The 12,700-nt window shown below is 41.3% G+C and overlaps 1 protein-coding gene across 4 annotated transcripts in view; it reads right to left on the bottom strand.

Moving 5' to 3' along the window:
• Positions 1-330: 330 nt before the first annotated feature.
• Positions 331-12,700, bottom strand: part of NBR1 (NBR1 autophagy cargo receptor) — a 28,252-nt gene continuing 15,882 nt past the window's right edge. For 3 of the 4 annotated variants that reach the window (XM_050935110.1, XM_050935108.1, XM_050935109.1), the window contains 10 exons: positions 12,456-12,608; positions 11,848-11,923; positions 11,174-11,284; positions 10,306-10,467; positions 10,043-10,177; positions 7,050-7,413; positions 6,677-6,771; positions 5,845-5,926; positions 4,890-4,995; positions 331-2,879 (listed from right to left, as the gene is read on the bottom strand). In XM_050935110.1, the coding sequence (XP_050791067.1) occupies positions 2,703-2,879; positions 4,890-4,995; positions 5,845-5,926; positions 6,677-6,771; positions 7,050-7,413; positions 10,043-10,177; positions 10,306-10,467; positions 11,174-11,284; positions 11,848-11,923; positions 12,456-12,608 (1,461 nt within the window). In that variant the 3' untranslated portion in view covers positions 331-2,702. The remainder of the gene's footprint in view (positions 2,880-4,889; positions 4,996-5,844; positions 5,927-6,676; positions 6,772-7,049; positions 7,414-10,042; positions 10,178-10,305; positions 10,468-11,173; positions 11,285-11,847; positions 11,924-12,455; positions 12,609-12,700) is intronic. The other variant, XM_050935107.1, reaches the window with a different exon arrangement.

The raw sequence follows: 12,700 nt of genomic DNA, 5'->3' as shown, positions 1-12,700 counted from the left end.
TGCTGTATTTCTCCCTTATCCATCAAAGGGATTGCACAAGGGCCCTCACCAAAGCTGTGCAAAAACTGGAATTGTTCAGATGCTTTGTTCCCTGCTTCCTGCTCTCAACCCTGCTACTAACGTAAATGAACTTTTTTCTTGATAAGTAATCTGCATGGTGGGACAGTCAATCACTACTTAAGTGAAAGAAAAAAAAGACAAGGTATCCTACTAGTTCATAATATTAAAACTGTACTTGTCACCCCCATGGTGCCACTGCAAGGCTACCAAGTGCACTTTAAGAGTTTGATGAACAACAAATAGTTAAGAATTTTATTATAAGGACTGAGGCAAAGATTTTTTATTTATTTATTTTTACATCACATTTGAAGACTTTAAAGTGCTTATTCTAAATAATATACAAAGACCGTATCTGCACTATGGAATATATTATAAATTATATCATGCATTCATTAACAAAATATACAAAGCCAACAGAAATATATCTTAAGTCCAAGCATACATTATCTAAAACGATCAGGATACAGGAGAACGGCTTAGAGTTATAACAGTAAAACTAACCCAAGCATTATGGAGGGGGAAACTAAAGAGAATAGGTCTTGCAGACTTGAAAGGGTTTCAATCTCAAATGAAGTGTGTTACTTGCAAATCTTTCAGTGTTTAACAATTACTTAAATTAGCTCGAATGGAAAGTTGTTTAAAAAGCAACAAACAAACAAAAAAAACCTCACCCTCAGTATGAAGGTATGTATTAAGAGGAAAAAGTTTTTCTTGTTGAACAATCCAGGTCAAAGTAAGATGCTTACCAGCAACTGAACTTCATCCTCACCATTTCATTCTCTGTAAGCTTGAGCTACAACACTACAGACCAGAGTTTGCACACATACTGTAGGTGATGGAAAAGTATTAAACTGTAGCTTTATCAAGTGAGAAATTATCTAGAATTGGTCCACAGCAGATAGAATTGTACTGGGGAAAAACACACTGCAAAATAGTCTCACTGTATTTCAAAATAAAGGTTTAACAATTTGTTATCTAGCATCTTCTATAAAAATAGGTTTTAAACAACAAAATTGTATCTGATACATATTTTCTTTTAATACTTTAATAGAATCTAATTTATATTTGTATGGCTAATGATTATTATATAGTCAATCAAAATACTGATACTGCTTTGGACTCTTAACCACATCCTGTAAAAATATTAACACCTTAAACAGAAGCAGCAGAGATCAGAATTTAACATGTTTTCAATACTGTCAATGGTCTGAGTTTTGCTGTAGCAAGGAAAAAAATTCACTTAAACCATGACAGATTCAAAATAAGAATGTAGTCAACACTGCTGTCAAATCCAAATGGCTGGGTTCCAAGTTACAAAGCACCGGCACACTACTGCACAGCAGTGGATTCTGATGGTTTCTTGCCATTCCCAAGAATCAAACCCCAGCCCTGACGGGTTTCAAGGGGAATTATTTTCTCAGGTTTTCATCTCTCTCAAATACTGCACATAAGCTGCAATGGCACTGTATCATACAGTATAACTGTATACAATATATTGTAATTGTTACACAGTATAACCTGATTCATCAAGAGACTGGGTAGTTAACACTCCTGGAGTTAATGCTTTTTTTAAAACCAGAAGTCAACCAAATCCTACCTCTCACTCTCACTCACATTCCCAAACATACCTAGAATTCACACCCCTACACAGGCCTGACTGATCACATTCTTCAGTTCTTTGTCACTAAAATAGGAGGTTTGCACTGCAGTGATTTAGAAAAGTAAGTGTCAAACCGTCATCCTTTGCAAAAGGTCCCTAAGCATTCATAGGTGGACTTTTTCCTACAGTTCTATTCTCCTTTTAGGAAAATATCTTACGTAGGCTATATGACTTTTTGTTTCTTTGCTGAAGAAATACATTTTGTACTATTCACCATTACAGATACTGTTCAGAAGCTGCTGGTGAATTAATTCTCATGCTTCATTCTATCGACAATGAAATTAAACAATGAAATTTCTGACCTTCATTAAGTACATTTAAATTAACATTGGTTATATTTTCAGTATTTTAAAATAAATTTTAATCATTGGGTTTTTTTAGGGGTCTTTCATGTGGGCACCCCCTTTCTTTTTATTTTTTAAAAAGAGTGCTTAGGATGTATTTTTAATCTATTAGTACTTCTATCATGCATTAGAAATGTCGATTACTTTAAAAACAATCTCAGCAGAAGTGGCAACCTCCTAGCTGTGTGCAGATCTTGAAGATTAGGTGAGACTACATTTAACAGCAGTGTCTGGCCCTCTTCCCAATGTTTGTTCATGCTGAGGTCAGCAAAACAAAATATCCCAACTGCCTAAAAACAACTTACACAGTAAAAGAGTTGTGTTGGGGAAGTTTTAAATAATTCTACTGAACTCGTAGATACAAGAGATTTAGTATCAAATCAGATTTAAAAGTTATTCAACTATCTATCCAGTGTCTAAAGCAAAGTTAAAATTCTGGTCTTTGATTCATAAAATTCTGAGATGCAAGTGGTGTGTTTGAGATTTCAGTGAAGGAACAAATCAAGAATTCAAGAAAAATGGAAATGAAGTGCTTCTATCCCCCAACCCCAAAACAGAAGGAAGCCTGGGAGTAGTCTGTTGCTGTGGTGTTTAATAACAGTCTGGTCAAATATGGGTGCTTCGGCTACCAGGAGGAGTCAGTATCTGCTGCTGTACCAGTCATTGTTATTGATCTGAAGCAATTCGGTAACTACTTGCACTATGTTATAGTTGTGTTTCTTCAGCAGTCTCAGGTTTAATTGCCTGTCACAGAATCCCATCTCACACAGATTGGCTAGGAGAGTGGCAGTCTGCTCTTCTGTAGTTGTAGGCTGCTTAAAGAAAAGAGAACCCTTTAAATTCAAAATACTGCATTGATTGAAGTCACCTCTATTTCAAAGCAGAAAACTTAAAAATACTTTCTATAAAGATTTTAAAGCTAATCTTAGATTTATTTGCAGCTGAACTTGTTTACAGTCTCTGATATTTTAAATGACCTCACTTTTTAGGGTCTCATTTAGCAACTGAGAATTAGTCTGCATGGGCCATCTAGTGCAGCTGGTTAGTGTATTAGCCATTCAGAGATGGATTAAAGTATCGACTCGTGTTCCAAATGAATCAAGGTTACATGTCCTACCCTACATTGAAGTCAAGAGGATGATCACCCCTCAAACTATGCTCTTTGGGGCAGGGCCCAGGTACAGCCAGCCTTTATATGTGGTTGTACATTTCATCACCCTACATAAAAAGACTGTGTATGAAAAGCAATCAGTAAGGGGTAGAACTGAAGTCATGCTGGGGAACTTGAAATGTCTGCCAGCACTATGGCTAGTACTAAGCATTGCTACTGATTTCACAATAAGCACCAACTGTCCTAGTTTACAGAACATTTTAGAAAAATCAGTGCTCTCTACCCAGAAACATCTGGTTTATTTTATTTTAATATGATATATGATATATATGATATCAGCATGTGTTTAGAAATCAATGCAAGTTAGTTGCTGGAAAAATGATGATCTTAGGACAGTGAGCAAATCATTATTTTAAATGAGTAATTTGGTTATTTTCATGAGTAACTAAAGAACCATTATACGCTCACTGGCCGGAAGATGGACTAGATGGGAAAAAAGACCTCAATGGGTATGTCTACGCTGCAGTTAAAGACCCTTGGCTGACCAATGCCAGCAGACTTGGGCTGTCAGGGCTCAGGGTAACAGGTTGTTTAACTGCAGTGTAGACATTCAGCCTTGGGCTGGAGACTGGGTTCTAGGACACTGCGAGGTGTCAGGATCCCATAGCTCAGGCTACAGCCCAAACCCAAACGTTTACAGCACAATTAAACAATCCCAGGAGCGCTGCGAGCCTGAGTAAGCTTGTACAGGCCAGCTCCAGGGGTCTAACTGCAGTATAGGCATACCTTAAGAGGTCTCTCCCATTTGCAACTTTTATGGTTCTATGCTGCCAGGAAAAATAGTGCAAAGAGACTTATAATAGGGAGGTAACTCAGTTCCTAGCCATACTGGAATATACAAAGCCTTAAACAGCTGCTGAGATTTATTAGTGGTGGAAATAACAGTGAGATGATTAGCCAATCCCAAAAGGCATACGCAACCAAGCAACAGATGACTGTTATTACACTAGATAAAACAAGGGCCTGCAGACACTCTAAAGAAGTCATGGGCTGAATGAGACACAGGTGATTCACTGAAAGGCAACTGATTTTTCTGAGCTGAGTGGTTGAAACAATTCTCCTTCTTGCAATTGGCTGAAAGTTATATTACACTGGAATATTATGACATCAGCTGTCCAACTGCATTGCTATCTTATACAAGTCACTCCCTCCAATAAACTTCCCCTCAACTCAGTCAACAACACGTAACTGTAAATCTGTCCTGACAAAGGAAATCGCATATCCCTCATTTTTGCATCTTAAACTGCAGACTAGAAATAAACCTTCCAGACACTGGATCAATGTGCTAACCATACAGAACTCAGCTCTGGCAGTTCAGCCCTTTTGACATGATCTGACTTTTCAGATTTACTTGGTTTTAAAGCCAGTTATTGCTTTGTATAAACTGCTAGGATTACTAATGTCCCCCAATCAACCAGTTGTTTGGCTTTCCTGAAGTAGTCAGGGAAGCTGTGCTTGAGTCTGCAGTTGAAACAGTTACTGCCAAACCTGTTCTATATTTTACTGTTCCAAGAGTAAAAGGACAGGAGTTTTACCCCTATACAGGATAACAAACTCACATAATTAATATTTGTAATGCAAGGTCAAAGTTCTAAAAAAACAAAACCAAAAAACCTCCACCCATAGTGCATCAGAAAACAAGAGATACACGTACCTGTTCTGCAATGGACTGTCCAGCAAACAGTGCTTTGTAGGCAGAGGTAGCAACAGACAAAGCTCCTTTAACCAGCCCTCCTGCAATGCTGCTTCCTTGGGGGTGTCTGTGGAGAAGTGTGATGTTATCTGAAGTCAGTAAAGGCAAGAATGTATTTCACTTATGGTATCTTCCTGTTAAAGAACCTACTGAGATTTAAGTCTCCTTGGAGAAAATGGAGTATTATCCAAAGGAATAACTCAGAGGCTATTTGTGGAGGTCAGTCCATTTCTTTCAAAACACCTTATCAACGTTTTATGAAAGTATAGAAAGAGAGCATTCAAGACATACTTAACCGCTTTCTACAGTGGAACTATTATTTGCTTGCCCTCAGAGAACTACAGGGTTGTATGTGGGTATGTAGCAGCATACTGTGTTGCCTGCCAAATACCTCTCTCAGAACAATCCTAACACCCAGATTTGCCATTACCATTTCTGGTCTCTGTTGGTCCCATCTAGTTAACCAGATACTGTGCCTGGTTTCTTGACCCTTTTCTGTTTAGATTACTATGCTGTACATCCAACTCCCAACATCTTTAGAAGTTGGTTCCATTCTCACTGTGTCTTTAGTTTAAATTTTTCCCAAGAATCTGATAGACCTTGAGGCAACAAACCAGATTTTCAGGACTCAGCTCTAACAGAAGCATGCAAGTCAAGGGCCAGATTTTCAAAGTGCTCATCAACTTTGGCCCCTTCATTTAGGTGCATAAATCAGAGCAGAGCTCTTTCAAAGATCTGGCCCCATTGAATTCGGCACTAATTTCTGAAATCTTGAATTGAACGTTGCTAAGACAGGCTCCCCCTATCTCCACAGCCTACAAAGAGAACCTGTGCCCTTAATTGCTTCTCTTAGTTCAAAGAGATGCAAGGCCAAAGTGCATCAATTCTGAAGTGATAACTGATTGGTTTCAATTACCTTGCGTATTCTGGGCACTTCGATTTATTATTATTTACAATTCTTGAAGGTCCTGGTCCAGGAAAGTCTTCATATCTGGGCTCTAGAAATAAATCAAAACAAGTGAGCAGGTGCAGTCAACAAGCATAGTAGACAGCTGAGGTTTGCACATGTGAACTGAAGTGAGTAGTGAGGTTCCTACAGTTCACAAGAAACTACGTTTAACACAGATATCACAAGCTTGTAGGCAGACAGTTCACCATACTCTAAGCTGGGTGCTGCAGCTATCCAGTGTTTGGGGATCATGGGATAAGAAGAAAGGGAAAGTACAGGGGGGTATTTATCTTTCACCCCCACTGCCCTTTTTCCCCTGCACCCTCTGCATTCAGAAAGCACCACTGAGACAGACTGATTTCCACAGTCCCACATCTGCCTCAGCAACATCTGCCTCAGCAGATCTGTCTTTGCCAGAAAATGTGGTCAGGATTAACTAGCACATCTCCAAACCCCTCTCTTCAGGCACATGTCTACCCAAACAAGAAGTTAACCACTGCTGGTTGGATAAACTGAAAAGCAGAAATGGATCATGTGTGTATAAAAGAATCATTCTGACTGTAAGCTGTCAACTTTACCCCCAAAGAATTTATAGTATAAGAGACAAACATACAAAGAGTGTGGGGAGAAACTGCATCTTCCCTTGCCTCTATGGCAACTAGCAGATTTTAGACACTACTTTAACAGAAATAATATGCAGCAGAACCCAACAAACAGGTGACAACGAGTAGCCCATGTAGTTAACAGTGTATGTTATGAAGCAGCCACCTATGGAATTTATAATATATGCTGCAGGTACCTTCTCTTATTTGATCAGGAACAGTTGAAGGTATTTCCTCTGTAAATGGCAAATTTGCTTTTTGGAGACCATGACTCTGAAGAGAAGAGGGGTTCCTGCAAAAAAAATAGTTATATATAAAAATCATGTAGAAAGATACATAAGCAAACACCGCAAACCTCAGTTCTGGAGTCAGTACAGGCTGTACAGAAGATTCTTCCTTGAATGGTACAGCAGGATCTGAGACGTTCATACCTGCATATATACTTTTCAAACAGCACAAATGTAACTTATTCAGTTTGCACCCAGAGCTCAGGCTCAGTGCCCCCTAGATATAGAATTTCTATGTTCAGCACTTTTGTTCTTGTCACAGTAGCACCCACACTCTCCATACCTTTGTGGCTGGGGTAGGGTGCTGATGATCTCTGGGGTCAACGGTACTGCAGCCAATGTCTGTGAAGTTGTTAAGATGTCGTTGATATTATGGACCTGAGGCTGGCTCTCTCCTTCTGGGATCACCATCTCCATGTCAGTATCTATCGCTCTTTCCAAACTGGGCTGAGAGAGGGCAGAGCTATACATAGACTCTCCCAGTGGACGGCTGGTATCGAAGCACTCAGGGAGAATAATGATATAATCCTCTGAAGAAGCAGAGGACACTTGGCTTTGAACTTCATCTTTAACATCCTCCTCCTCTTCATACTCTGCGTCACTAGGCTCCCCACTGAGATTTGCTCCATCAGACACTGCAAGTTTCTCTAACAGAAGAAAAAGAATGCTGTACTAGAATTTTGCCATTAAGACCAGCCTAGCAACAAAGACATCATTTGCCTACAAACACAAAACAAGAGCTCAGAAAAAACTGCAGGACATTTGGTGCCAAGGCTGGCCAGGTTTTTTTCCCTGTATGCACGTGGTGATGGTGTGGGCTTTTGACTGGCTGGGAAGCAGATCTTGTCTAAATGACCTTTGACATGAGATTAGTTGGGTTGCACTTTGTCTTTGCTACTGCCTGGCCTTCCAGCTGTATATCAGGTTGTTTATCCAGTCCTCACACAGGGACAGAGGGTTGAGGAACTGCACTAGGCCTGGGTACTTTAAGTTAGAAAGGCACTGTGACACCGCATCCCATACTCTTCACAGTGATATTATTATAATATGATCATGGCATAATTATGATGCATTTTGTACAAGATGGGCCATGTGAGGAGTCATTGGAAAAATTATGATTTGCTGAATATGATTATCCTATTTGTATGCACGTTTCATTTTTGTATCTCAAGTTATGCATATTGACTATGTATCTGTATTTCAAATGTGCTTACTCTGGGTGACACCCACAACTAGCCTTGCAGGTACAACAATGAAGAAGCCAGACAGTGCTGACTGCCCATCAGCAAAGACAATGGACCCTGAAAGAACTTAACCTTCCTGTAAACATTCCAGACAGTTTATATGGCTCCTATGACTCAGCAAGGTAGGCAAGGCCATGTGACCAGGCCACATGACTCTGGACTTCCATCTTGGGATGTCTGTATTTTTCTACAAACTGGTCTAGGAACCAAGTTTAAAACAAAGGGTTCCTGCCATATGCTAGAGCAATATAAGGCAGAGAGTGACATCCTCTCTTGTTCTTTACTCCTCACACAAGAGGACTCCTGGAAACGCCTGAGGAACAAAGACTGAACTGGGGGAAGTGCTGGACACAGGCTAAAGGGATTTCTAGCCTGCATATGAGAAAACTTGGGGAGTCCAAGCTGTAAAGCAAGTGCAGCTTGTGCTTTAAGAATCTGCAAGCCTGTTTGTACCATCACTCAGGGTGAGAAACTACTAATGCATATCCAATCTATCTAGTATGTTAAGCTTAGTTTGCGTTTTTGTTTCTTTACCAGATAATCTGCTTTGATCTGTTTGCTATCACTTATAATCTATCTTTTGTGGTTAATAAATTTGTTTTTGCTTTATCTAAACCAGTGAGTTTGAATGAAGTGCTTGGAAATCTTAGCTCAAGGGGCATAGGCTGTTGCATTTCCCTTCCACATTGGGTGGGAGGCGAACTGGATAATAAATTCATACAGGTTAGGGTTTTGACCAGAGCAGGAAGGTACGACTCTGGGGTCCTACACTGAGAAGAGGGTGGTTATTTTGGCTGTAGCCTCTCAATTGTTGGTTCATGCAGTGGCTGGTCAGAGAGCCTGCGTGTAGCTTCAGCTGGGTGTGTCCCTGCCTCTGAGATTGCTGGTGGAGGTGTAGGACTGGGAGCAGGTCTGCAGCTTGTTACAGAGGAGTCCAGGCTGGTGAGTCAGAGCGCTCCATGGTACCCCAGTTCCAGGTGGCACTCCAGGGAGAATCTGTCACAGGTACCTCCAGAAGTGACCAGGTAGCTGAAACCTCACAACCACACAGATCAATTGGGCTTGCAACTCACCTCCTTAGGGAGTGAGTGCAGAGCACAGATCTACCGAGTGCACCCCATCCCGTGGAAAAAGTGAAGGGATGTGAGAAAGGTACAGGCCGTATTATTAAGTGAATGCAAAATGCAACATGTACACTAATTACAGTGAGGACTTGGAAATCTGAGCCTGAGTTTCAGTCTTTGGCTAGGTATGCATCTGTACACAGATTACCAACAATGAACACAAAGAAAGAAGTGCTCCTATCTAGTTGTGCACACTGGGGCCATGTCTATACCTACAAGCTTACAGCTGCACCGCTGTAAGAGTGCTTATGTAGCTGTGTTATGTCGACGGGAAAGAGCTCTGCTGTCAACATAATAAAACCAGCTCAACGAGCGGCAATAGCCAAGTCGGCGGGAGAGCGTCTCCTGCTGACATAGCACTGTACACACGAGTGCTTCTGTCAGTGGAACTTATGTTGCTTAGAGGTGTGTTTTTTTCACAACCCAGAGTGACAAAAGTTTTTCCAACATAAATGCTAGTGTAGACATGGCCTAACAAGAACACAGGCTGAAAACCAGGCCCTTCACCTAGTGTTATAACAGACACCTACCCAACTACAATTCCCCTTTCAAGTTTTCATTAGCCCACTATAGTTTAATTCCATTTTGCAGAAGAAAACTGTTTCAAGTGCTGCTCGGTTAGAGTATAGACAGATTTTCTAACGCAACAATGATTCCCTTCCACAGACTTCTTACCGTACTTCAGAGTTTATCACAATTCTTATGGGATCCATTATAGCTTTAGAGTCATTAGAGTCAGGCAGTCAAACACACATTTGACCCCACTGACTGTTTTTTTCGGGTTTTTTTAAGGCAGTTCTAAATCAAAACAAGAATTACTTTGAGATAAGTCCTATCCTGTGTTAAGAAGGAGGTCAGATTAGATTATTACAGTGGTCCATTCCAGACTCAGAATCCATTTCACTTACCAAACTTATTTTCTTCTGTCTGTTGGCTCTTTGACTCCATTTCCTTGGGTTGGGAAACAGAATTACTTTTTGTCCTAATAGCTTCTTCACTTTTTACACTGTAACTGAAGGTGTCTTGTAGTGTTTGCAGGGAGCCTAATAGAAGAAACAGGAAGAATAGTTAAAATGCCGTACCCCACCTTCAGGGTGAGGCAATTTATTACCAAGGTTCAGCTGCACAAAATTTAAAAAAGCCACAGAACTCAGCTGAGGAAAGCACTCACTCTGCAGCGATTTCTTCCTTTGAGGGGGTTTGTGGTCAGGTGCAGCATCTAGGGTGAGTGAACGTATAACGGTTTCACATACAAACTGAGTCCCACTCATGTCTTCCTCCCCTTCTTCCAAGTTCACTGGATGTTCAGCCTTCATTTTCACCATGTGAGCATCTGCAGGACAGCAGGCTTCAATTAGCACTTTGCAAGTGAAGTACTCCAGGTTATTTTAGTACAGCTAGAGGAATGCATCACATGGACTGTGTGAAAGGCAGCCTGACCAGGCAGAGGCTAGCACAAGAAAACCTCTTGTTTTTCAAATGTTTTTATTTCCTTGAAACAGATACATTCCAGAGTTCACTTCCTTTAAGTTAAATATAAGTGAGCAGAATCTTGAGAAAAGCGTGGACCAAAGAGACTGCAGTGTTCTGAGCATAACTCAATGCACAACTGCAAGGGGGAGTTCTGGATCAATTCGGGGGATTTTCTAACTGCTGTTTCTCATTGGATCTAAAATCCGCGTGAATCCTGCAGTCAGAGTGGATCAGCCAATGGTAGATTATGAGCCAGGCATTCTCATTTGCTCCTCCTTAGAAAGGGTTAACAGGAGTAAATATTTGTTTAAGTCACTAAAGTAGTTTGAACTCAGACTCAGCTAGCAGAAATGCCGAATAAGGAGGAACCATTTTCGCTGCATTTCAGGCTACAGCGGCAATTTAAGGCAATAAAAAGGTTGCAACAAATGCAGCTGGAAATACACACTGCTGCATTTGGTGGTGGCAGCAGGTAGGGTTTCTGGTTCCCACTTACAGACCTTAAGCTGCTAGCAACCTAGAGAAAATGGGAAATGATCCTGGGGACTCCAAGGGTGACTGCTTACCAGGTACTGGTTTAAATCCATTCCCCTCATTCTCTTCCTCTATCTGACCCAAACCAGGCTTCTCTATCAGAGGGCTATCATGTGGCAGAGGAGACATGCATGGAGTCATGTCTGGAAAATAAAGGCAAAAAAAGTTTATTTGCATTACAGGAGAAGACTTCATACTAAACAAAAGGCAACCTTTCAAGCAATTAGCCATTTTTAGGTTTAGCACCCCCCTCAGGTTACTTGCTCCAAGGTTCACGGGGACTGTAGGTGTCACGAACAAGCACCTTAAACAGGCTTATCTATGATGCTCCATTGACACTGGCTGGGTGGGTGGACAGAAGAGCAGCCTCCTTTGAGGTCCATCACCTTGTTCATGGTGATGTGAGTGAGAAAGGGAGTCAAGAATGAAAGCACAAGAGACCCTCAAGATTCCCCTTGGACCAGGGCAAGGCGAATTCTGAGCGAAGTGTGGAGAAGACGCTGGAGCTTGGAAGAGCTCATTACTCTACCTCTGTGTCTCAAGAGGCAAAGTCTCACATGCAGAGTGCCAAATCGCTTCTCCAGCATCACAGTCCATGGAGACCCAAAGGGAGAATCAGCTGTCTGCGTGACCACAGTCATACTCCTCTATTCTAGGTCTCCTGGAATGAGAGATGCTGTGCACCAGAATTTAAGAAGTTCCTTACCAACAGGAGTGTTGTGTGGCACTCGCTCCAGTTCCTGCACTATGTTAATGTCCAGCAGCTCAAAGGACAGCAAATCCTACAGGAGGAAACCCCAGATTATTTCCATTAGTGTGCCCTGCACTGCACCTCCCTCCTAGCAGCACCACATTTATTATAAATAAATCTACTCCAGTTCTCCAGGAGCCTCAGAATTTCAGGCAGACTGCAGCTCTCTAGTAGGACTCTTTGTTCAATGCAGAAGAATAGTTGTGTTTTTAAAATCAGTAAATGGCCAAAAGAGGGAGACTATACAGTGGGAGCAATGCACAAACAAATGGCCTTTATTAGAGGCAAAGGAGGGAAGGTTCCCCATATAACTCAGTGTGGAATAGATTCTACTCGGGTAACAAGATGGGTGGCATTCCTATTGTAGTGGCAACAAGTTCCCACTACTGGTTGCTTCAGGGAAATAGTAGTTTTACTGAATCAAGAAAGCTGTGGCCTGTATTTTCCTGAACCCAAAACAGCTGACAGTTCAAGAAGGCAGGCAACTAATCTCTGTGAATATCTATGCACTTTACTAAAACCAGGGCACAAAATCTTCTTTTGCCTTTAATTTAGTATTTTACCTGTGCAGTAAGGAGATCAACTGATGGGATGTAAAACTCTCTCTCGCTGGGGATATTTTTAATCTTCAGAGGGATGCCTGGCACTGGCAAGTCTGTCTGCTCCATCCCCTCACCAGCCTCCTGGCCTTCTGATTCTGATTTTGAAGAAACCACCTGCAGAAAACCAAGGGTGGGGAGGAGATACATCCCAGAGGTACCTTAGATTAACACCCTCTGATGTTTGCAGGAGGCTCAAAAATATAGTT

Source organism: Gopherus flavomarginatus, chromosome 25 (genome assembly GCF_025201925.1).
Source record: "Gopherus flavomarginatus isolate rGopFla2 chromosome 25, rGopFla2.mat.asm, whole genome shotgun sequence".
NCBI lineage: Eukaryota > Metazoa > Chordata > Testudines > Testudinidae > Gopherus > Gopherus flavomarginatus.
Note: the sequence above shows the minus strand (reverse complement) of the source record. Positions and strands in the feature narration are given on the sequence as shown.